At 51.3% G+C, this 25,792-nt stretch overlaps 1 protein-coding gene across 2 annotated transcripts in view; it reads left to right on the plus strand.

Moving 5' to 3' along the window:
• Positions 1-21,977, plus strand: part of GANAB (glucosidase II alpha subunit) — a 99,323-nt gene extending 77,346 nt beyond the window's left edge. For both annotated transcript variants that reach the window (XM_075326544.1, XM_075326546.1), the window contains 4 exons: positions 16,893-17,006; positions 17,097-17,206; positions 17,305-17,405; positions 21,120-21,977. In XM_075326544.1, the coding sequence (XP_075182659.1) occupies positions 16,893-17,006; positions 17,097-17,206; positions 17,305-17,405; positions 21,120-21,229 (435 nt within the window). In that variant the 3' untranslated portion in view covers positions 21,230-21,977. The remainder of the gene's footprint in view (positions 1-16,892; positions 17,007-17,096; positions 17,207-17,304; positions 17,406-21,119) is intronic.
• The last annotated feature ends 3,815 nt before the right edge of the window (positions 21,978-25,792 follow it).

The raw sequence follows: 25,792 nt of genomic DNA on the forward strand, positions 1-25,792 counted from the left end.
GTCACTCGGTCATCCCGTATCTAGACGACCTGCTTATAAAGGCACCCTCTCAAGAGGCATGCCAGCACAGTCTGAAGGTGGCACTAGACACTCTCCAGAGTTTCGGGTGGATTATCAACTTTCCAAAGTCTCATCTAACCCCGACCCAATCTCTGACTTATCTTGGCATGGAGTTTCATACTCTCTCAGCGATAGTGAAGCTTCCACTGGACAAGCAGTGCTCGCTACGGACTGGAGTGCAATCTCTCCTTCAGAGCCAGTCGCACTCACTGAGGCGCCTCATGCATTTCCTAGAAAAGATGGTAGCAGCAATGGAGGCAGTCCCGTTCGCGCAGTTTCATCTGCGCCCTCTACAATGGGACATTCTACGCCAATGGGATGGGAAATCGACGTCCCTCGACAGGACTGTCTCCCTCTCTCAGACTGCCAAGGACTCTCTGCGTTGGTGGCTTCTCCCCACCTCATTGTCACAGGGAAAGTCGTTCCTTCCCCCGTCCTGGGCAGTGGTCACGACGGATGCGAGCCTATCAGGGTGGGGAGCGGTGTTTCTCCACCACAGGGCTCAGGGGACGTGGACTCAGGAAGAGTCCACCCTGCAGATCAATGTTCTGGAAATCAGAGCAATCTATCTTGCCCTGCGAGCCTTCCAACAATGGCTGGAAGGCAAGCAGATTCGGATTCAGTCGGACAATTCCACGGCGGTGGCGTACATCAACCACCAAGGGGGAACACGCAGTCGCCAAGCTTTTCAAGAAGTCCAGCGGATTTTGACGTGGGTGGAAAGCAGAGCGTCCACCATATCCGCAGTTCACATCCCAGGCGTGGAAAACTGGGAAGCAGACTTTCTCAGTCGCCAGGGCATGGACGCAGGAGAATGGTCCCTTCACCCGGACGTGTTTCAGCAGATCTGTTGCCGCTGGGGGACGCCGGACGTCGATCTGATGGCGTCACGGCACAACAACAAGGTCCCAGTTTTCATGGCACGGTCTCACGATCACCGAGCACTGGCGGCAGACGCCTTGGTTCAGGATTGGTCGCAATTCCGACTCCCCTATGTGTTCCCACCTCTAGCATTGTTACCCAGAGTTCTCCGGAAAATCAAGTCCGACTGCCATCGAGCCATACTCGTCGCTCCAGATTGGCCAAGAAGGTCGTGGTACCCGGATCTGTGGCATCTCACGGTAGGCCAACCGTGGACACTACCAGACCGTCCAGATTTGCTGTCTCAAGGGCCGTTTTTCCATCTGAATTCTGCGGCCCTGAACCTGACTGTGTGGCCATTGAGTCCTGGATCCTAGCGGCCTCAGGTTTATCTCATGAAGTTGTTGCCACAATGAGACAGGCTAGAAAACCATCCTCAGCTAAGATCTATCACAGGACGTGGAAGATATTCTTAGCGTGGTGCTTGGCTCAAGGGTTTTCTCCCTGGCCATTTGCATTGCCAATTTTTCTTTCCTTCCTGCAGTCTGGGTTGGAAAAAGGTTTGTCGCTTAGCTCTCTTAAGGGTCAAGTCTCCGCGCTATCCGTATTCTTTCAGAAGCGCTTGGCACGGCTTTCTAAAGTACGCACGTTTCTCCAAGGAGTTTGTCATATCGTTCCTCCTTACAGACGGCCATTGGAACCCTGGGATCTGAACAAGGTTCTCATTGCTCTCCAGAAGCCGCCTTTCGAGCCTTTGAAAGAGGTTCCCCTTTCTCGGCTTTCACAAAAGGTGGTTTTTCTTGTGGCGGTCACGTCTCTTCGAAGAGTGTCCGAGCTAGCGGCGTTATCTTGCAAATCTCCCTTCCTGGTGTTTCACCAAGACAAGGTAGTACTGCGTCCAATTCCAGAGTTTTCTCCCAAGGTGGTTTCTTCCTTTCATCTCAATCAGGATATCACTTTACCATCTTTGTGTCCGCATCCAGTTCACCAATTTGAAAAGGGTTTACATCTGTTGGACCTGGTGAGAGCACTCAGGATTTACATTTCTCGCACGGCGTCTCTACGCCGTTCTGATGCGCTCTTTGTCCTAGTCGCTGGTCAGCATAAGGGATCGCAAGCTTCCAAATCCACCCTGGCGCGGTGGATCAAGGAACCAATTCTTCACACATACCGTTCTGCTGGGCTTCCGATTCCATCTGGACTGAAGGCCCATTCTACCAGAGCCGTGGGTGCGTCCTGGGCATTGCGGCATCAGGCTACGGCTCAGCAAGTGTGCCAGGCGGCTACCTGGTCGAGTCTGCACACGTTTACCAAACACTATCAAGTGCATACCTACGCTTCGGCAGATGCCAGCCTAGGTAGACAGGTCCTTCAGGCGGCGGTGGCCCACCTGTAGGAAGAGGCTGTCTGACAGCCCGTTCATGTGGTATCTTTTTACCCACCCAGGGACTGCTTTTGGACGTCCCACTGTCTGGGTCTCCCAATTAGGAGCGAAAAAGAAGGGAATTTTGTTTACTTACCGTAAATTCCTTTTCTCTAGTCCCTTCCACGACAGCATAGGAGGTTGTCTCTCCACGCCCTAATTGGGACAGGAAGTTCAAGAGGTTTAAAAGGACCCTCCCACCTCCCATAGCCAGTGTCTTTCCTGTCCCCATGGGGCATGGAGAGGTTTTGTTTTTTCTCCTATGCTGTGGTGGCCGGCGAACTGCAGTATATTTTTTTTTTTTTCCCCCCCTATTACCTTCAGCCGGACGGCATCGGTCGGGCCTTCACCGCTCCTCCCTTGCTGTTCCCTCACGCTGTGGGGGACCGCTGCTCCAGCCTTCCGGATCCTCCTGAGGGGTGATGCAGGCTGTTGAGCTCCCCGGCCGGCGTCCTCCCTGAGCCGCCGGCCGCCTCCCGCATGCACGCTGCCGGAGCGATCCGGAAGTGCTCCCGGAGGCGGGACTTCTGGTCTTGCGGACTTCCGGTCGAGCGCTTCCGGTTTGCGGAGGCAGCGTGGAGGCACGCCGACTGCGACTCGACCTGCCCAGGACCGGATGCGGGAGGCGGGGAAACGTGCACCGTCACTGGGGAGGCAGGCCCTTGTCCATAAGGGCTGCCACGAAGACATCAGATCATGGTAAGACCGTGCTCCCTGTCATGTCTTCCGCTGCAGCTGCCTCTGCAGAACCCAGTGTGCCCCCTGCTACTGTGAGTATGGAGGGGTCTGGTCCCTCGGACATAGGTCTCATCAGTGATTATGGCTCTCTGCTCTGTGTTTTCTAGGAGGACAAGGCCACCAAGAAAACTGACAGAAATGAGAAATCAGAGAAGCCTGAGAAGTCAGAAAAAACTGACAAGTCCGATAAGCCTGATAGACCTGACAGAGTGGACAAAATTAAAAAATGTCCCATCTGTATAAAGAAGCTCCCTGCAGTATGGGATAAAAAGCTTTGCCAGCAATGTACGGACCAGGTTATTAGGGCCGAACAACCATCTCTGATAGATGAGTTGCGGTCCATGATGAAACAGGAGATTAGGGCCTCACTGGCTTCTCTCCCTGTTCCTGGCCCTGTTCCTGGCCCTGTTCCTGGCCCTGTGCCTGGCCCTGCTCCTGGCCCTGCTCCTGGCCCTGCTACTGGACCCTCTCCTCCAAAAAAGAGGAGACTCCAGTCGACCCCTTCTGATCAGGAGGACGCTGATTCCACCTCTGAGGGTCCTGATGAAGGATTTCCATCTGGGGGGTCTGACCAGTCCTTTCTTTTTCACTCAGAAGAGTTGGGGGATCTTATTGAGGCAGTTCGGAGCACTATGGGTTTAGAGGAAGTGCAGTCTCTTCCTTCAATCCAGGACGAAATGTTTGCTGGCCTGAAGTCAGTCAAACAGTTGGGATTCCCAGTTCATGCCAATATATTGGATATTGTTTCTCAGGAATGGGAATGTCCTGAGAGGCGGGTACGGAGTGACCTTAGACGCCGGTTTCCTCTGGAACCTTCGGGACTACATTGGGAGATCCCAAGAGTAGACGTTCAGGTGGCTACTGTAGCTAAGCAAACGGCTCTTCCCTTTGAGGATACTTCCCAACTGAAGGATCAAATGGATAGGAAGGTAGAGGGCCTGATGAAGCGGTCCTGGGAGGCATCGTCTTCCTCTATTCAAGCCAACATTGCCTCCACCTGCGTATCCAGGTCCCTAATTAGGTGGTTGGACCAGTTGGAGGCTCATATTTCCCAAGGGACCCCTAGGGAGGAATTACTGGAATCCCTTCCCTTGCTTAGGAAGGCTACCTGTTTTCTGGCAGATACCTCGGTGGAATCTGTCCGCCTGGCAGCCAGGACCTCGGTGCTTTCTAACTCTGCCCGACGTGCCCTCTGGCTTAAGGCCTGGAGTGGAGACTCCACCTCTAAAATGAGGCTTTGTTCCCTTCCTTTTAAAGGGGATTTGGTGTTTGGACCTGCCCTGGATGATATCCTGGACAAGGCGACTGATCGTAAGGCCTTGCCCGATCCTAGACCTACCAGGAAGCGGTCCTTTCGTCCCTCGATGCCTCAGGCCTCCCAGCCCAGAGGGAAAGGGAAGGCAGGCAGGTGGAGCTATCCCAAAGGTAGAGGGAGAAACATCCTCATCCCTCCACATCAGCAACGTCCTCAGCAGGACAAGCAGTGACTCGGCCCGGGTGGGGGGAAGACTCTCAGCGTTTCTTACCCAGTGGCAGTCCATAACCTCTTGCCAATGGGTTCTGAAGATCATCTCGGATGGTCTTCTCATAGAATTCCTTTCCCCCCCTCTTCCGGGTCTCCGAGTCACTGCGCTGGCATCGCCGGGTTCACAGACTCTGTTGTACACAAAGATTTTAGAGTTAGTGCACTCGGGGGTCGTTTCCCCAGTCCCGAGTCGGGAAGAAGGGATAGGACACTACTCCCGTCTCTTCCTGGTCAAGAAGCCATCCGGCGACGTCCGTATAATTATCAATTTAAAAAGTCTAAACCGTCAGGTCAGGTACCGGCGGTTCAAGATGGAGTCGGTGAGATCAGCTATTCCCCTGATAGGTCTACACCACCAGATGGCCTCTATCGATCTGAAAGATGCCTACTTCCATGTACCCGTCCATCCGGGACACAGACAATACCTCAGGTTTGCGGTGCTTCACGGGGAAGAAGTACTTCATTTCCAATTCAATGTACTTCCCTTCGGGATCTCCTCAGCTCCAAGGATCTTTTCCAAGATCATGGCAGAGGTGGTCGCCTTTATAAGATTGCAGGGTATCTGTCTAGTTCCGTATCTGGACGACTTTCTTCTCATGGCTCCGTCTGCTCCAACCCTCCGGAGCCATGTGGAGAGGTCTTTGGGAATCCTTCGGTCTCTGGGATGGATTCCCAATCTCAAAAAATCACAGTTAACCCCCTCCTCCACACGGCAGTTTCTCGGAGTGCTGCTGGACTCCGACAGACAGGCATCTTTTCTCCCAGAGGGCCACAGGATAGCTCTGTTATCCAAAATCTCGAAGCTCCGCAGGCAGGCTCGCCCAACGCTTCGAGCGGCTATGTCGGCCCTGGGTTCCATGACATCCTGCATCCCCTCGGTCAGGTGGGCTCAGGCCCATTCTCGGTATCTCCAGGATCATATCCTGACACACTGGGACAGACTCCCGTCATCCCTAAACAGAAGGTTTCGCCTCTCGGAGTCCGTCTCCTCATCCCTTCTCTGGTGGCTGAGTCCCGCCAACCTGCAGGTGGGGGTTGCCTGGACTCAGAAACCCCTGGTTACACTGACCACAGATGCCAGCCTACGTGGATGGGGGGCAATGGTGGCAAATTCCCCATTTCAAGGGGTCTGGAGTTCTTACGTCAGCTCCCAATCCTCCAACTACCGGGAGCTCAGGGCAGTCAGGGAAGCCCTCCTTGCGGCTCAGGACCTCGTCCGGGACTCTCACGTCCTGGTATATTCAGACAATGTCACAACAGTGGCACATCTCCGCCATCAGGGCAGTACACGCTCCGGCGCCCTGAAGTCGGTATCCTCCCGAATCTTTCAATGGGCAGAACAATCTCTGCTCTCCCTTTCTGCGGTCCATCTGAAGGGCTCCCTCAATCTTCAGGCGGATTTCCTGAGTCGTCGGGATGTTCATCCAGGGGAATGGAGCCTGGATCAGGCAGTGTTCTGCTCTCTAGTGGCAAGGTGGGGTGCACCAGAGGTGGACCTCTTTGCCTCAGTAGAGAATCGCAAGGTCGCAACATATTTCTCCCTGAACCCAAGGGACGAGGCTTTAGGGGTAGACGCTTTCTGCCACAGTTGGTCCTTTCGCCTCGCTTACGCGTTCCCCCCTCTTCCTCTTCTCGCACGGGCCCTGAGGAAGATCAGAGACGAGGGGGTCCCAACTATACTGGTAGCCCCTCTGTGGCCCCGGAGGAGTTGGTACAGCTTGGTCATGACGCTAGGAATCGACGGCCCAGTCCTCTTAGGTTCGGACCCCAGCTTACTGTCACAGGGTCCGATTTTCCATCCGGCTCCTCAGAAACTCAACTTGGCTGCCTGGCTTCTGAGGCCCGGGCACTGAAGGCTCAAGGGCTTTCTGACAAAGTTGTGGCTACGCTGCAGAAGAACCGTAAACCTGTGACTAATAGTATATACAACAAAATCTGGAAGAGATTTTCCTCCTGGTGTGGTTCTCGGCCTCCTGACCCTTTTCGGCCTAATATTGCGCAGATTCTGGACTTTCTCCAAAGTGGTTTAGACTTAGGTCTTAGGCCCAGCTCCCTGAAAGTTCAGGTGTCAGCACTCAGTGCAGTCTTTGACACGGCTCTGGCAGATCATCGTTGGATCCGTCGGTTCTTTGTGTCCGCTGGTAGACTCTGTCCACGTCGGAGGGTCCTGACGCCTCGCTGGGATCTCAATGTGGTCCTTACAGGACTATCTCAATCTCCGTTTGAACCTCTGTGCTCTTGTAACATTCGTTCCCTTTCTCACAAGACTGCTTTTCTTGTGGCTATTACATCTGCTCGCAGAGTCGGCGAACTTCAGGCTTTGTCTGTTAGGGAACCTTATCTGACCATCAGAGATGACAGCATTGTTTTTCAGCTGGACCCTTCCTTCCTTCCCAAGGTGGTTTCGGATTTTCACCGTTCGCAGTCCATCGTCCTGCCTTCATTCTGTCAGAATCCTCGGTCTCCGGGTGAGGAAGTGTTTCATTCTTTGGATGTCCGTCGGATAGTGTTGCACTACCTAGAGGTTACTGCTTCTTGGCGCCTTGATTCTAACCTGTTCATCCAGCCCTTTGGCCGCAATAAGGGCAAGAAGGTGGCTAAGAGTACAGTCGCCAACTGGATTGTGCGAGCAATTAGAGATGCATACCTCGCTCAGCATCTCTCTCCGCCTACTGGATTCACGGCGCACTCCACCAGGGCTACCTCTGCCTCCTGGGCCGAACGGGCAGGGGCCTCCCCTGAGCAGATCTGCAAGGCGGCTACGTGGTCTTCGCTCCATACCTTCACGAAGCATTATCGTCTGGATCTGGATTCCAACAGGGATTTGGCCTTTGGCAGGAAAGTCCTGCAGGCTGTGGTCCCCCCCTAGGTATCAATTCTTTGGTATTCCTCCTATGCTGTCGTGGAAGGGACTAGAGAAATAAGAATTATTCTTACCGATAATTCGCTTTCTAGGACCTTCCACGACAGCAGATAATTCCCTCCCCTATGTATTCATGTATTCCTGAATGTGTAGTACTTCTCATATGCTATGGATTCTTTGTAAGACACTGGCTATGGGAGGTGGGAGGGTCCTTTTAAACCTCTTGAACTTCCTGTCCCAATTAGGGCGTGGAGAGACAACCTCCTATGCTGTCGTGGAAGGTCCTAGAAAGCGAATTATCGGTAAGAATAATTCTTATTTCTTCTAGCTCCAATTGGGAGACCCAGCACCCGCCCTATTTGTTCTTAGGGTTTCGTTTTTCGGGTGCACATGTTGTTCATGTTGTTTCTTAAGTTCTCCGATCTTGTTATCGGATTGAATTTGTTTTTGAAACTGTTATTGGCTTTCCTCCTTCTTGCTTGGTACTAAAACTGAGGAATCCGTACTCCTACGGGAGGGTGTATAGCCAGAAGGGGAGGGGCCTTACACTTTTAAGTGTAGTTCTTTGTGCGGCCTCCAGAGGCAGTAGCTATACACCCACTGTCTGGGTCTCCCAATTGGAGCTAGAAGAAAAGGAATTTACGGTAAGTAAACAAAATTCCCTTCTTTTTCCGTCAGAATTCTGGATTCTCGGATTGACGGCGTAGCTATTGAGTCCTGGATCTTGGCGACTTCTGGTATCCTTCCTGAAGTCATCTCCGCTATGACTCGAGCTCCAAGGTGTCCTTGGACCTTTTTAGCCTTGCCGACCCTCCTGTCCCTTCCACAGTCCGGTCTACAGCTAGGACTATCCCTCATTAAGGGACAGGTCTCCGTTCTGTCGGTATGTGCCAGCGGCGTATCGTCCGGCTGGCTCCGGTGCGCTCCTTTAAGGGCGCGTCTCACATCATTCCGCCTTTCCGGCGGTCTATGGAGCCCTGGGACCTTAATCCGGTCCTCCCGGTTCCCGGAAACCCCCCTTTGCGCTTCTTAGGGAGGTTTCTTTGTTTCATCTTTCACAGAAAGTAGTCTTTCTAGTGGCTATAATTTCCTGCCAGGGAGTTCTGGCGGCACTCTCTCTGAGTCACCCCCTTTTTTGGTCTTTTGCATCAAGACAAGGTGGTCTCCGTCCGACTCCGGACTTTTTTCCCTAAGGTGGTTACTGCTTCCACCTTATCCGGGGCAATTTTCCTGCCTTCCTTTTGTCCGGCTCCTCTTCATCGCTTGAGAAAGCGTTGCATATCCTGGATCTGGTGCGGGCGCCCCGGATCTACGTGTATCGCACCGCCGTTATTAGGCGGTGCACCTCTCTCTAGTACTGACTGCTAGTCAGCATAGCGGTCTCTCTGCATCTAAGCCGACCCTTGTTCGTTAGCTTAGGTCGGCCATTTCCGAGGCCTACAAGTGTACTCAAGTGCCTTCCCCGCTGGGGATCAGAGCACATTTGATCAGACCTGTCGGTGCCTTTTCGGCTTTCAGGCTACGGCTCAGTAGGTCTGTCAGACGGCAGCTCGAATTAGTCTGCATACTTTCTTTGTCGCTCTATTGGGAGACCCAGACAATTGGGTGTATAGGCTATGCCTCCGGAGGCCGCACAAAGTATTACACTCAAAAGTGTTAAGCCCCTCCCCTTCTGCCTATACACTCCCGTGCTCCCACGGGCTCCTCAGTTTTTTGCTTTGTGCGAAGGAGGCAGACATGCACGCACAGCTCCACAGATTAGTCAGCAGCAGCTGCTGACTATGTCGGATGGAAGAAAAGTGGGCTCATATAGAGCCCCCAGCATGCTCCCTTCTCACCCCACTTTTGTTGGCGGTGTTGTTAAGGTTGAGGTATCCATTGCGGGTACGGAGGCTGGAGCCCACATGCTGTTTTCCTTCCCCATCCCCCTCAGGGCTCTGGGTGAAGTGGGATCCTATCGGTCTCCAGGCACAGGAGACCGTGCTTCATCCACATCTCCTGTGGAGCCTGCTGGATAGGAGCCGGGTACCGTTCAGGGACATGGCCCTGCTACTGTAAGGTACTCTGTATCCCTGTAGGGTCCGCGCACAGCAACACTGCAGCTTTGCTGGGTGTGCTAGTACGCCGGGGACCGCGGCGCTGACAGGGTTTAATGTGCCATTACACACTCAGCGTTGCTGAGTGTGTTTATGTATAGGGACCGCCGCGCTATCCGCCGCTGCCACAGAACACTGTGGCGCGGCTGGGACTTGTAGTGCGCCGGGGACTTCCGCGCTGGCCGCGCTTATACGGCGGCAGCGCTTATTACTACAGTCCCCGGCTTGACTTGCGGCCTGGTCTCCTTTTCCTCCCGCCCTCACCCCTGACAGGCAGGGGAAGGGCGGGACGCTGCACAGAACGAGCAGCACGGAGGGCTGGAGCATGCTTTGCATACTCCACCCCTCTCACTGGGCACAGTGCAGGCACCAGTTCCCGCACTTTCTAGGCCACGCCCACGACTCCCCTCTCTCCTCAGGACGCCGGCAGCCATTCCTGTCAGCTCCTTAGACGCAGCAGAGGGGGACAAAGTCTGAGGGACCCAGGCAGGGACTTCGGTGGCCTCACAACCGCTTTTAAGCGGGTGGTAAACAGCACCTGTGGTGCTAGCCCCATTTGTGCAGTAGTGTAACTATACAATTTACACTGTATGGTGCACAGTTGATTCTGGCTATATACCCTATTGTGTTGCTTAGGGAAGATATAGCATGGCGCCCACAAAAGGCAGGGGTGCCAAAACACAGGCTTATTATGCTGCCTGCGCCGCATGTACGACCGGCAGGTTCCACTGACCCTCATTGTGTACAGTGCTCGGGCCCTGTGTCACTTGCTCAGCCAGAGCCTCTGCTAAGAGGGGCCCAGGGGGAGCCACCTGCTGACAATGTCCAGGTGACAGGGACAGAGTTTGCAAAACTCTCTGACACTATGGCTAAGATACTAGAAGCCTTGCAGTCCAGGCTGATATCTCAGCACAGGGACTCTGTTGAATCTGTGTTCCCTGGCCCCCCTCAGTTGGACCAACAAGGTCCTCCCGGGGTATCTCAAAGATCCCAGGCTGAGGGTTCTGACACAGACCCCAGCCCCAGACCGGCTAAGCGAGCTCGCTTAGATTTTCCCTCAACATCATCATATTGTTCAGGGTCTCAGCGAGGGGAATCTCGGATTGATGAAGCGGAAACAGTTGATCAGGATTCTGATCCTGAGAGCGCTCTCAATCTTAATACTCCAGACGGGGACGCCATAGTGAACGATCTTATTGCGTCCACCAATCAAATGCTGGATATTTCTCCCTCAGCTCCTCCGGCAGAGGAGGCGGCTTCTCAACAGGAGAAATTCCGTTTCAGGTTCCCCAAGCGTACACAGAGTATGTTTCTGGACCACTCTGATTTCAGAGAGGCAGTCCAGAATCACCATGCTTGTCCGGATAAGCGTTTTTCTAAGCGTCTTAAGGATACACGTTATACTTTTCCACCTGACGTGATTAAAAGTTGGACTCAGTGTCCCAAAGTGGATCCTCCAATCTCCAGACAGTGGAAGATGGGGCTTCACTCAAAGATGCCACTGACAGGCAGATGGAGCTCTGGTTGAAATCCATCTATGAAGCTATAGGCGCTTCTTTTGCCCCAGCATTCGCAGCTGTATTGGCGCTGCAAGCTATCTCAGCAGGTCAAGCGCAAATTGAAGCAGCCACACGCACGTCCGCACCACAAGTGGCGTCCATTACCACTCAGACCTCGGCTTGGCGTCTTACGCTATTAATGCTGTCCTGGACTCTGCGAGCCGGACGGCGGTTGCAGCCGAGAATTCGGTGGTACTCCGCAGGGCCTTGTGGCTACGGGAATGGAAAGCAGATTCTGCTTCCAAAAAGCGTTACAGGATAGAGTTCAGCTCTCGTCCTCCGGCTCGATTCTTCAAAACTTCTCCGCCTCCCGAGCGAGCCGATGCTCTTTTGCAGGCGGTAGGCACTCTAAAGGCGGAAGGAGTGGTGGTCCCTGTGCCGATTCAGCAACAGGGTCACGGTTTTTACTCCAACCTGTTTGTGGTTCCAAAGAAGGACGGGTCTTTCCGTCCTGTCCTGGACCTGAAACTACTCAACAAACACGTGAAGACCAGGCGGTTCCGGATGGAATCCCTCCGCTCCGTCATCGCCTCAATGTCCCAAGGAGATTTCCTCGCATCGATCGATATCAAAGATGCTTATCTCCACGTACCGATTGCTGCAGAGCATCAGCGCTTCCTGCGCTTTGCAGTAGGACACGAGCACCTGCAGTTCGTGGCACTGCCGTTCGGCCTGGCGACAGCCCCACGGGTCTTCACCAAGGTCATGGCTTCAATAGTAGCGGTACTCCACTCTCGGGGTCACTCAGTGATACCTTACTTGGACGATCTGCTGGTCAAGGCACCCTCTCAAGAGGCATGCCAGCACAGCCTCAACGCTACTCTAGAAACTCTCCAGAGTTTCGGTGGATTATCAATTTTCCAAAGTCAAATCTGACACCGGCCCAATCGCTAACATATCTTGGCATTGAGTTTCATACTCTAGCAGCGATAGTGAAGCTCCCGCTGACCAAACAGCGTTCACTACAGACAGGAGTGCAATCTCTCCTGCAGGGCCAGTCGCACTCCCTGAGGCGCCTCATGCACTTCCTAGGGAAGTTGGTAGCGGCAATGGAGGCAGTTCCTTTTGCGCAGTTTCATCTGCGTCCTCTTCAATGGGACATCCTACGCAAATGGGACAGGAATCCGACGTCTCTCGACAGAAACGTCTCTCTTTCTCAAGCAACCAAAGTTTCTCTTCGGTGGTGGCTTCTTCCCACTTCACTATCGAAGAGGAAATCCTTTCTACCTACATCCTGGGCAGTGGTCATGACGGACGCGAGTCTGTCAGGGTGGGGAGCAGTTTTTCTCCACCACAGGGCCCAGGGTACGTGGACTCAGCAAGAGTCCTCACTCCAGATCAATGTCCTGGAAATCAGAGCAGTGTATCTTGCCCTGGAGGCTTTCCAGCAGTGGCTGGAAGGCAAGCAGATCCGAATTCAATCGGACAACTCCACAGCGGTGGCTTACATCAACCACCAAGGCGGGACACGCAGTCGGCAAGCCTTCCAGGAAGTCCGACGGATTTTGATGTGGGTGGAAGCCACGGCCTCCACCATCTCCGCAGTTCACATTCCAGGCGTGGAAAACTGGGAAGCAGATTATCTCAGTCGCCAGGGCATGGACGCAGGGGAATGGTCCCTTCACCCGGACGTGTTTCAGGAGATCTGTTGCCGCTGGGGGGTGCCGGACGTCGACCTCATGGCGTCCCGGCACAACAACAAGGTACCAGCGTTCATGGCACGGTCTCAAGATCCCAGAGCTCTGGCGGCAGACGCCTTAGTTCAGGATTGGTCGCAGTTTCAGCTCCCTTATGTGTTTCCTCCGCTGGCACTGTTGCCCAGAGTGTTACGCAAGATCAGAACCGACTGCCGCCGCGTCATCCTCGTCGCTCCAGACTGGCCGAGGCGGTCGTGGTACCCGGATCTGTGGCATCTCACGGTCGGCCAACTGTGGGCACTACCAGACCGACCAGACTTGTTATCTCAAGGGCCGTTTTTCCATCTGGTTTCTACGGCCCTCAACCTGACTGTGTGGCCATTGAGTCCTGGATCCTAGCGTCTTCAGGGTTATCTCAAGACGTCATTGCCACTATGTGACAAGCTAGGAAACCAACGCCCGTCAAGATCTACCACAGGACGTGGAAAATTTTCCTGTCATGGTGCTCTGCTCAGGGTATTTCTCCCTGGCCTTTTGCTTTGCCCACTTTTCTGTCCTTCCTTCAATCTGGACTAGAAAAGGGTTTGTCGCTCAGCTCCCTTAAGGGACAAGTCTCGGCGCTCTGTGTTTTTTCCAGAAGCGCCTAGCCAGACTTCCACAGGTACGCGCGTTCCTGCAGGGGGTTTGTCACATCGTCCCTCCTTACAAGCGGCCGTTAGAACCCTGGGATCTGAACAGGGTGCTGACGGTTCTTCAGAAACCACCATTCGAGCCAATGACGGATATTTCTCTCTCACGCCTTTCGCAGAAAGTGGTTTTTCTAGTAGCGGTCACTTCACTTCGGAGAGTGTCTGAGCTAGCAGCGCTGTCATGCAAAGCCCTTTTCCTGGTGTTTCGCCAGGACAAGGTGGTTCTGCGTCCGGTTCCGGAATTTCTCCCTAAGGTGGTATCCCCCTTTTCATCTCAATCAGGATATCTCCTTACCTTCTTTTTGTCCTCATCCAGTTCACCAATGTGAAAAGGATTTGCACTTGTTAGATCTGGTGAGAGCACTCAGACTCTACATTTCTCGTACGGCGCCCCTGCGCCGCTCGGATGCACTCTTGGTCACAGGCTTCCAAATCAACCCTGGCGCGGTGGATCAAGGAGCCAATTATCGAAGCTTACCGTTCGGCTGGGCTTCCGGTTCCCTCAGGGCTGAAGGCCCATTCTACCAGAGCCGTGGGCGCGTCCTGGGCTTTGAGGCACCAGGCTACGGCTCAGCAGGTGTGTCAGGCGGCTACCTGGTCGAGCCTGCACACTTTCATGAAGCACTATCAGGTGCATACCTATGCTTCGGTGGATGCCAGCCTAGGTAGACGAGTCCTTCAGGCGGCGGTTGCCCACCTGTAGGAAAAGGCCGTTTTACGGCTCTTTTACGAGGTATTATTTTACCCACCCAGGGACTGCTTTTGGACGTCCCAATTGTCTGGGTCTCCCAATAGAGCGACAAAGAAGAAGGGAATTTTGTTTACTTACCGTAAATTCCTTTTCTTCTAGCTCCAATTGGGAGACCCAGCTCCCGCCCCTGTTTTTTTGTGTACACATGTTGTTCATGTTGAATGGTTTCAGTTCTCCGATATTCCTTCGGATTGAAGTTACTTTAAACCAGTTTATAAATCTTTTTCCTCCATCTTGCTTTTGCACTAAAACTGAGGAGCCCGTGGGAGCACGGGAGTGTATAGGCAGAAGGGGAGGGGCTTAACACTTTTGAGTGTAATACTTTGTGCGGCCTCCGGAGGCATAGCCTATACACCCAATTGTCTGGGTCTCCCAATTAGAGCTAGAAGAAAAGGAATTTACGGTGAGTAAACAAAATTCCCTTCTTTTCGAAGCTCTATCCAAGGCATGCTCTTGCTTTGGCAGACGCGGGCTTCGGCAGACGCATCTTTCAGGTGTCTGTCGCCCATTTGTGAAGTTGGGTTTTCCTGCTTCTCAGTTGTCTGTTTATTCCCACCCATGGACTGCTTTGGGACGTCCCATGGTCTGGGTCTCCCATAGGAACGATAAAGAAAAAGAGAATTTTGTTTACTTACTGTAAATTCTTTTTCTTATAGTTCCGTCATGGGAGACCCAGCACCCTCCCTATTGCCTGTTGGCAGGTTTCTTGTTCCGTGTGTCTTCACCGGCTGTTGTTGTAGACAGAGGCTCCGGTTATTCCGGGTTTTACTCTATCTCTACTTGTGGGTGGATGTCCTCCTTCAGCTTTTGCACTAAACTGGCTAGGACTGGCTAGCAGGGGGTGTATATGCTAGGAGGGAGGAGCTACACGTTTTGAGTGTAGTAACTTTGTGTGTCCTCCGGAGGCAGTAGCTATACACCCATGGTCTGGGTCTCCCATGACGGAACTATAAGGAAAAGAATTTACGGTAAGTAAACAAAATTCTCTTTTTTGCCCTCATCCAGTTCACCAATGTGAAAAGGATTTGCACTTGTTAGATCTCGTGAGCACTCCGGCTCTACATTTCTCGCACGGCGCCCCTGCGCCGTTCGGATGCGCTCTTTGTCCTTGTCGCTGGCCAGCGTAGGGGGTCGCAGGCTTCCAAGTCAACCTTGGCTCGGTGGATCAAGGAACCGATTCTTGAAGCCTACCGTTCTTCTGGGCTTCCGATTCCTTCAGGGCTGAAGGCCCATTCTACCAGAGCCGTGGGTGCATCCTGGGCATTGCGGCACCAGGCTACGGCTCAGCAGGTGTGTCAGGCGGCTACCTGGTCGAGTCTGCACACTTTCACGAAACACTATCAGGTGCATGCCTATGCTTCGGCAGATGCCAGCCTAGGTAGGCGAGTCCTTCAGGCGGCGGTCGCCCACCTGTAAGAGGGGGCCGTTTTTCGGCTCTTTTTATCGTGGTATTCTTTTACCCACCCAGGGACTGCTTTTGGACGTCCCAATTGTCTGGGTCTCCCAATGGAGCGACAAAGAAGGGAATTTTGTTTACTTACCGTAAATTCCTTTTCTTCTAGCTCCAATTGGGAGACCCAGCACCCGCCCCTGTTCCCTTCGGGCTGTTGTTCTTTTGTGTACACATGTTGTTCATGTTGAATTGTTCTTTTGGCTCATGGTTTCAGTTCTCCGAACATCCTTCGGATTGAGTTTACCTTAGACCAATTTATAAGTTTCCTCCTTCCTGCTTTTGCACCAAAACTGAGGAGCCCGTGATGCACGGGAGGGTGTATAGCAGAGGGGAGGGGTTACACTTTTTAAAGTGTAATACTTTGTGTGGCCTCCGGAGGCAGAAGCTATACACCCAATTGTCTGGGTCTCCCAATAGGAGCTAGAAGAAAAGGAATTTAAGGTAAGTAAACAAAATTCCCTTCTTTCTGTTTATTTCCCACCCAGGGACTGCTTTGGAACGTCCCATGGTCTGGGTCTCCCAAAGGAACGATAAAGAAAAAGAGAATTTTGTTACTTACCGTAAATTCTTTTTCTTATAGTTCCGTATTGGGAGACCCAGCTCCCTCCCTGTTGCCTGTTGGCAAGTTCTTGTTCCGCGTGTTATCACCGGCTGTTGTCGTGGACAGAGGCTCCGGTTGTTCCGGCTCTTGCTCTGTTCTACTTGAGGGTGGCTATTCTCCTTCAGCTTTTGCACTAAACTGGCTGGGTCTGCTCACCAGGGGGTGTATAAGCTCAGAGGGAGGAGCTACACTTTTAGGTGTAGTACTTTGTGTGTCCTCCGGAGGCAGAAGCTAAACACCCATGGTCTGGGTCTCCCAAAACGGAACTATAAGAAAGAATTTACGGTAAGTAAACAAAATTCTCTTTTTCCTTTTAAACATAAATGGAAGAAAAATTATCACATATTTGCTACCAGTGTGTGTTATTGCCAAATAATATTTAAAAAAAAAAAAAAACAACAAGTTTTACACTTGTTTATTTTGCAAATCCCTTTATAATAAAATTTTGTTGAAGCAACAAAAATAATAATAAAACAATGTTTAAAAAAAAAAAAAAAAAAATTGGAATGGGACTTTGTTTCTTGACTGCTTCACCTAATCTCCCCCCCACCCCCTTCCCCCTCGCACATTTACTTCTGCGCTTTCCTTGCGTACAGATATCCTAATAATTTGTCTGCAACCCTTGTGACTTTCCAGATACCAGTGTTTCAGCGTGGTGGGTCTATAATCCCTAGGAAGGATCGAGCAAGACGTTCCTCAGATTGTATGCATGATGATCCCTTTACTCTGTATGTGGCTCTGAGTCTGGAGGTCAGTGGATGTGACGTTTCATTCGACGGCTACACCATTCCTGAACTTCCATGTGAGCATCGTCCCTGACTTTCCACCTCCTTCTTTTAGGGAGAAGCCCAAGGTGAACTGTACTTGGATGACGGTCATAGCTTCAATTATCAGCAAAATGAGTTCTTGTATAGAAAATTCAGATATAGCCACGGAAAACTGACATCAAGGTGAGGCCGAGGAACTTCCCGATGATGGGCACATGATCAGAAGAAATGGGTTGCGTTTTCTGAGTAAGATTTAACTAACATTATCTGTCTTTTATCAGTTCCTTGGATGTTACTGGAAAGTTTGAGACCCCCAGTTGGTTAGAGCGTGTTGTGATCATTGGAGCTACAAAGCCAAACAGCATAACCCTACATCATCCAGGTGAGTGCTCATCTGTGGGAATCACTTCATTAAAAAAAAAAAAATTATATATATATATATATATATATATATATATATATATATATATATATATATATATATATATATATATATATATATATATATATATATATATATATATATATATATATATATATATATATATATATATATATATATATATATATATATATATATATATATATATATATATATATATATATATATATATAATAAAAATTGTGTGTATATAATACTGCAGTGGAGCCTTGGTTTACGAGTACAATCCATTCTGGGAGTGTGCTTGTAAACAAAGTTACTCGCCTAGCAAAGCAAAATTTCCCATAGGAAATAATGCAAGCTCAGACAATTCGTTCCACAACTTGTGCAATGTCCCATCCTGGTCCCCTATTGTGCCATTCCACACACACCTATTATGCTCGCCTATCCTCCGTTCCCTCGGTGGCCTCTTCCCTGGTTGTTGTAGTCCGCAGGTATGTGGATCCGGTAACAATCGCTACTGATCCAGGAGCTGCCGCTGTCAGTGCTTCAGCAGCAGACGTCATACGCATGAGCCTCTTTGGGAAGCACTGACAGCGCCAGCCCCTGCATCGGTCGCAATGGTTACCGGATTCACATACCTGCAAACTACAAGAACCAGGGAAGAGGCCACCGAGGGAACGGAGGGTAGGTGAGCATATTATGTGTTTGTGCAGACTGCAAGAGCGCTTCAGAGCGCGGTGAAAGTACGGAACCGGAAGTGTGTGCAGTATTTGCTCATACAGCAAAGCTTGCTCGTACACAGTTACATATTTACAGCAAGCTCTGCTCATATAGCGAAATACTCATACACAAAGTTACTCGTAAACAGAGGTTCCACTGTATATTTTGTTTTTCCCCTGTTCTCAGTGTATAAATAGTTCCGCAAGGTGTGTATGCGTGCTTTGATTGCTGCATTGTGTAGGAGGTAATGGACAGAAAAATGAGGGTATAATCTCTTATTCGCAAAGCTGCAAGTGGGATATTTTGTTGTATGAGTATTAAAGGGGTATTTCCATCTTGTATGTTTATGGCAAATCCACAGGACATGTCATAAATGTATTGCGGGTGCAAGTCCCACAGTGAGACAGAGCCTTGACACAGTGCGGTCAATAAGTGTTCAGAATTCTCATTGATTTCTATGGGAATGCCGACCACTTGTCCACTGACAGTTATGCACGATGGTGCCCCGTTCTAGAGATGGATATGGGCCCTGCACACACATTAATGGCATATTCTGAGATGAGAATACGCCGGGTGTAATCACTTTACACACAATAAAAGATATTCTCACCTCTCCTCCATGCGGAACGTTGCCTACAGCTCTTTCTTGCAGACCGCAGGCACACAGAACCCTCAGCGATAGCGTCCAGTGTACGGAGCGACTGCTGCAGGATGTTGCCATGGCTTTACTACAGTTGAATGCTTTATGGCGCCACAAAGCATTCAACTGCAGTAAAGCGCTGACAGTAGCGGCTACCCTTGTATTGGACACGTTTTACTGCAGTTGAATGCTTTGTGGCGCCGTAAAGTATTCAACTGTAGTAAAGCCATGACTACATCCTGCAGGGGTTGCTCCGTTCACGCTATCACGGAGGGCTCTGTGTGCCTGCGGTCTGCAAAAAACAGCTGGAGGCTGCGTGGACACGGAGGAGAGGTGAGAATATCTTGTGTATAAACAACTGCATGATGGGGGACAGAAGGGAACAAACAGGAGGGCATTATTAAATAATGGGCTCATTACTGCACAGGATATTACAGCAGGGGACATTACTAAACAATGGGGACATTACTAAACAATGGGGACATTACAGCAGGGGACATTACTAAACAATGGGGGCATTACAGCAGGGGACATTACTAAACAATGGGGGCATTACAGCAGGGGGCATTACAGCAGGGGGCATTACAGCAGGGGACATTACAGCAGGGGACATTACTAAACAATGGGGGCATTACAGCAGGGGACATTACTAAACAATGGGGACATTACAGCAGGGGACATTACTAAACAATGGGGACATTACAGCAGGGGACATTACTAAACAATGGGGACATTACAGCAGGGGACATTACTAAACAATGGGGGCATTACAGCAGGGGACATTACTACAAAATGGGGACATTACTAAACAATGGGCACATTACTAAACAATGGGGACATTACAGCAGGGGACATTACTAAACAATGGGGACATTACAGCAGGGGACATTACTAAACAATGGGGGCATTACAGCAGGGGACATTACTAAACAATGGGGACATTACAGCAGGGGACATTACTAAACAATGGGGGCATTACAGCAGGGGACATTACTAAACAATGGGGGCATTACAGCAGGGGACATTACTAAACAATGGGGGCATTACAGCAGGGGACATTACTAAACAATGGGGGCATTACAGCAGGGGACATTACTAAACAATGGGGGCATTACAGCAGGGGACATTACTAAACAATGGGGGCATTACAGCAGGGGACATTACTAAACAATGGGGGCATTACAGCAGGGGTCATTACAGCAGGGGACATTACTAAACAATGGGGACATTACAGCAGGGGACATTACTAAACAATGGGGACATTACTAAACAATGGGGACATTACAGCAGGGGACATTACTAAACAATGGGGACATTACAGCAGGGGACATTACTAAACAATGGGGACATTACAGCAGGGGACATTACTAAACAATGGGGACATTACAGCAGGGGACATTACTAAACAATGGGGGCATTACAGCAGGGGACATTACTAAACAATGGGGGCATTACAGCAGGGGACATTACTAAACAATGGGGGCATTACAGCAGGGGACATTACTAAACAATGGGGGCATTACAGCAGGGGACATTACTAAACAATGGGGGCATTACAGCAGGGGACATTACTAAACAATGGGGGCATTACAGCAGGGGACATTACTAAACAATGGGGGCATTACAGCAGGGGACATTACTAAACAATGGGGACATTACAGCAGGGGACATTACTAAACAATGGGGACATTACTAAACAATGGGGACATTACAGCAGGGGACATTACTAAACAATGGGGACATTACAGCAGGGGACATTACTAAACAATGGGGACATTACAGCAGGGGACATTACTAAACAATGGGGACATTACAGCAGGGGACATTACTAAACAATGGGGACATTACTAAACAATGGGGGCATTACAGCAGGGGACATTACTAAACAATGGGGGCATTACAGCAGGGGACATTACTAAACAATGGGGGCATTACAGCAGGGGACATTACTAAACAATGGGGGCATTACAGCAGGGGTCATTACAGCAGGGGACATTACTAAACAATGGGGACATTACAGCAGGGGACATTACTAAACAATGGGGACATTACAGCAGGGGACATTACTAAACAATGGGGACATTACTAAACAATGGGGACATTACAGCAGGGGACATTACTAAACAATGGGGACATTACTCTGGTTGGCTTACACTTGAGTATATACGATATATTATCCCAAACTCTCTCTATATTTTAACTGGAAAAGTTGGGTGTTGTCTTGTACGGAAAATACGGTAATCCTTTTGTGGGTACATGCTGAAGCTGCCATTGCAGATTATGTACCCACCCATTCCTGCAGCCGAGACACTTGCTCATTACTTACTGTTTCTTTTTTCTTTTTTCCTTAGGTGGCTCAGACGTACAACTGGAATTTGACTACAATGCCCAAACGTCTGTGATCACTGTGCGAAAACCAGGCGTCAACATTGCTTCAGATTTTACAATGTCTCTTCGATAACACCACTAATTTACCAAGTCTTTAGGGAAATGGGGGACGGGCGAAGAAGGGCCAGGTGATTTCCCCCCCCCCCCCACATATGAGGTGTTGTAAGGTGGATATATTTCATGGACCAAATGTGAGAATAAAGAGACCAGGGGAAGTGTCAATGCGCTGCGTGTGAGTGTGAGTGAATGTGTGACCACGTTTCTGGGTACTGCCCTGCTGCACTTACGGTGTGTGTGTGTGTTTGTGTGTATACGGATCATGTACTGTCACAATTAACAGTTAGAAACCGGATCACTTCTTCTCAGATTTGAGACTATTTTTTTCTCCTTTTACCTGCCTTACAACACTCTCCAATATCCACTTCTCCTCTTATTGTGGGAGAAGGGGTGAGCAGATCACATAACATGACTAGTAAATAATTCTCAGGGCTGCAGCCATTGTTAGGAATGTTTGAATCATTAATCAAAAGTAACTTTTAGTTTCACAGATTACGCCCCACCTGCCCCTTTCTTCCCCCTATTCCCTGAGATGTACGTGAAGAGGTGCAAAGATAGCCCACTAATGTGACACCCTGTGTAGCTATGATTGGGGGGACATCAGTCTACATCCCTCATGTTCGCTCTTCTAGTGAGCACGTAAGAAAGATAACAACCTGTCAAGGCTTTTTCTATTTTTTTTTTATTTTTTATTTTTTTTTGTGGAAGTGGATCCATGTCTCGGTCGGAAAATGTTTTGATAAAATGAGAAATAAAAAAATTAAAAAAAATTGTGGCTTTTTTTTTTCTAAAACCTGTATATTGCATTCGTTCTACATCATATTAGATCGTTTTATGACTTTTAGTTCAGTAATACGACAAAAAAACCACCCCCTTACAATAGGCATCAATTCGCCACAACACTAAAACCAACTGCTTAAAGGAACCTGTCGGGTGCAATATGTACCCAGAACCATGAACAGTTCTGGTGCATAATCTATGCCTAACCGTCCCTGTATACACTAGCATAGATAAAGGGATCTTTAGAAAAATGATTTCTAAAGCTCCTTTACGGTATGCTAATGAGGCCAGGCACTAGTCACAAGGGTGTTACTTCTCTTGGCTAGTCTGCCCCCTTAACATGTAAGCACATCCCTGTGGGTGTACTAACCTGCTAATGAATGTGCAGCTTCAAAGGTATGGTCTCTCACCGTTCTCTGCTGCCATCACGCCCGTCGCTGGCTTTCAGCTCAGTGCGCGTCATCAGAAGTCCCAGACTTCCAGTCATGTGCACTATGAAGCCGCGTGTACGCGTCTAGCCTTTAAACTGGTGTAGTGCGCATGACCAAAAGTGCAGGGATGTTCTGATCATGCACACAGAGCTGAAAACCAGCGGTAGCAGCAGAGGTGAGAGCGACCACAGCATGGCAACGGGTGTAATTACATGCTAAGAGGGCCAACTAGCCAAGGGAAAGAACGCCCTTGCGACTAGTCCCTGGCCTCATTAGCATATTATAAAGGATCTTTAGAAATACTTATTCTAAAGATCCCTTTATCCATGCTACTAGATACAGGGACAGTTAGGCAGGGATTAGTAATATACACCCAGAACTGCTCGTGGGTCTAGGTCCATATGTGACGCCCTGGGCAAGCCAGGGGTCACAGGTCATCACACCACCACACCCTACACCCCAGTTAGGAACACCAAAGCTACCAAAATCCTTGTTGCCTTCCTCCAGGGGCTGATGTTCACACCAGGGGGTGGGCCAGGCGGTTGCCTCCGCCCACCGAGGAGTACACAGCCCTGGAGGCGGGAGAAACCAGGCAGTTGAAGCCAGACTAGAGTCTGAGGAAGAGGGAAGTGAGGGAAGTGAAAGTGAGAGGAAGCAAGATAGAGTTTGGAGGAGCTAAGTGAAGTAGTAGAGGAGCTGAAGAACAGAGTAAAAGTGTCAGTAAGAAAGCCTGAAGTTGGTCCGGCTGTGTGCCTCGACAGTGTCAGCAAGGTCAGCAACGGCGGTGACAGTCTGGAGGTTGCTGGAAGGACCGCGGACGGGTAGTGGCCCGGCGGTCTGGAGCAGTATACGAAGAACAGTCAGCACCAGGGCAGGGGCCTCTCGGACCCCGGCAAGGCTTGGAGTCGCCGTAAATTTGCCAAATCTGTTGTTTGGAGACAGACGTCCCCTTCACTGACTAAGTCCCGATTGAAGGCAACAGTCCAACCATTGAGGAGAGACACCGCCACCGCCAGGGCACCAGTTTCTCAGGGCCAGCGCCTGCGGGCAAAGTAGGGCTCCTCCGGCCCATATCCAAGCTGGGGAGCGGGTTACCGGTGGGAACCCATCGCAACCATTGTAAACTTAGGTGCAGGACAGAGGGACCGTCACCTACTGGGGAAAGCAAGTGCAACCGTCCCTGGGAACAGTCTTTCCAGCCGTGTGTTTTACCGAGAACTGTCATCGTCTCAGGCTGAGTGAGTACCACAGTGCCGCAAGGCACAGCGCTGCCCCCGCGTCCCTGCGCCCACCAAGCCCTGCATCTCCCACCTCACCACTGGGCCCCGGGATCACCAACCCCTACCCACGGAGGGGCAACACAACAACTGGCTGCTCCATACCATCCTTCCCGGGATCCCCATACAGAGCAGCGGTGGTGCTAACAAATCACCACAACCGTGGGTGGCGTCACGGACAATAAACAATCCCCACACCCAAAAACAACCCCTTTCACTCACGGGCGAGGTGCGCCGCTCGAGTCCCCGGGATCCGGCCCATCACTCGAGCCACCGAGCAGCAGCAGGCCGCAGTGCCAGCCGGACCCGAGCAGAAGGGAGAGCGCGGCGTCCCCTCCTCCGCCCGCGACAACTTGGCGTCACGAACAGGATCTTACCGCTCTGCCGTTGGGTAGAGGTGCGCCTTGTGACCGCCGGAGGTATCCGGCTGAAAAATTTCCGAAGTCGCCATCTTTGTCGCGAAAAGTTCCCGCTCGAGCGTCTTCTCGAGTAGCAGAGGCGCGAAGGCCAAAACTCCGCCCCAATAGAGGAGGGGCCGGAAAGAAGCTAAGGGGGACGGAAACAAGATGTCTGCGCCCGACGGAGCCGCTGGAGGAGCGGTAGCCGCAGTGGCACCCGCGGATGGGAATGGGCCTGCCCAGGTTCTGGCCGCGCTGGCGGGAGGTGCCGCGGCCCCCGCGCTCGCTCAGGTGATGCCGTTCTCCTTGCCCTATGCGCCCGGAGCTGCCTGGCTACCACAGTATGACGGGAAACCGGATGCCTTACAGGTCTTCCGGAAAAAGCTTCACCCGTTGCTAGAGCTGTACCCCCTGACCGATAAGCAACGTGCAGCGATAGTGCTAGGCCAGTTAACCGGTGCGGCTGAGCAGGAGGCGGAGACCTGGGCCGAGGGGGACTGGCTCTCTGTAGCCACCATCTTTGAGAAGCTACAGACTGCCTTTGAGACCCGGACTGAAGCTGAGCTGAGGATGCAGTTTTACCAGTGCCGGCAACGGGCTGTGGATAGCATTCGGGACTATGCTTTACGTCTGCAAACCGCCCTCCGCACGCTAAAGCGGGTGAATCCTATCAATGAGGCGGACAGCAACAAGATGTTAGTAGAGCAATTTGTGCAGGGGATGAGATCCCCTGAGGATCGCAAACAACTCCGGCTGTGGGCCCTGGAACACCCTGATGTGGACTTTGCTGTGTTAAAGGAACGGGCCATTAAAGCACTACAGCCCCCAGCCTCAGAAGTCCTGGAGCCAGCCCCGTGGCCCATTGAGACAGCCCCCGTGGTGGTGGCCCCTGCCCTCCCAACCTCTCCAACACCTGCAGCCCCAAGCAGCAGTATGGAGGAACTGGCAGCACAGGTCCGTCGCATGGACGGAGACCTCGCCAAGATTCTTGCTGCACTCCAACCTTTGACCAGATCTCAGCCTTCAGCACAGATACAGCTTGCCGACAGCCCTGAGGATGTCCCTTGGATGCAGCGGAGAATAACAACCCGCGGAGCAGACCTCCCACCTGCTACAAGTGCCGTAAGCCTGGGCATTACATCCGAGAGTGCCCGTTAAACGAGCAACCCCTGGGGCCCCGGGCCAATCCTCAGGAGTAGAACCCCGTGGCCCCTCGGACTGGCGGGACCGGTATATCGGGGCCCGGCCCATCATCCCCGTGGCTGTGGACGGCATACCGGTGATGGCTCTCTTGGACACTGGATCACCGGTAACCACCATACCATACACATTGTACCAGCGGTATTGGGGGATAGACGAACTGGCACCCTCAGATACTAGTATAACGCTAATTGCTGCCAATGGACTCCCATTGACCCAAGTGGGGTATAAACAGGTGGCTATGACAGTAGGGCAAGCTGAACTGCAACACCAGGGTATGATTGTGATCATGAATGAACCCAGTGATCATAACCCGAAGATAGTGCTAGGAACCAATGTAATGGAGCACTGTATGGGTGATGTGTTGGCCCTACTGCAGCAGCTGGCCGCCACGGCGGCGGGGAGCCGACAGAGAGCTGTGCAGCGTGAGATCCGAGCCTTGATGTACCGCCAGCATGTAAACTCAACAGGAGGAGAGATTGGATAAAAGAGA

The sequence above is a fragment of the Anomaloglossus baeobatrachus genome, chromosome 10 (assembly GCF_048569485.1).
Source record: "Anomaloglossus baeobatrachus isolate aAnoBae1 chromosome 10, aAnoBae1.hap1, whole genome shotgun sequence".
Classification (NCBI taxonomy): domain Eukaryota; kingdom Metazoa; phylum Chordata; class Amphibia; order Anura; family Aromobatidae; genus Anomaloglossus; species Anomaloglossus baeobatrachus.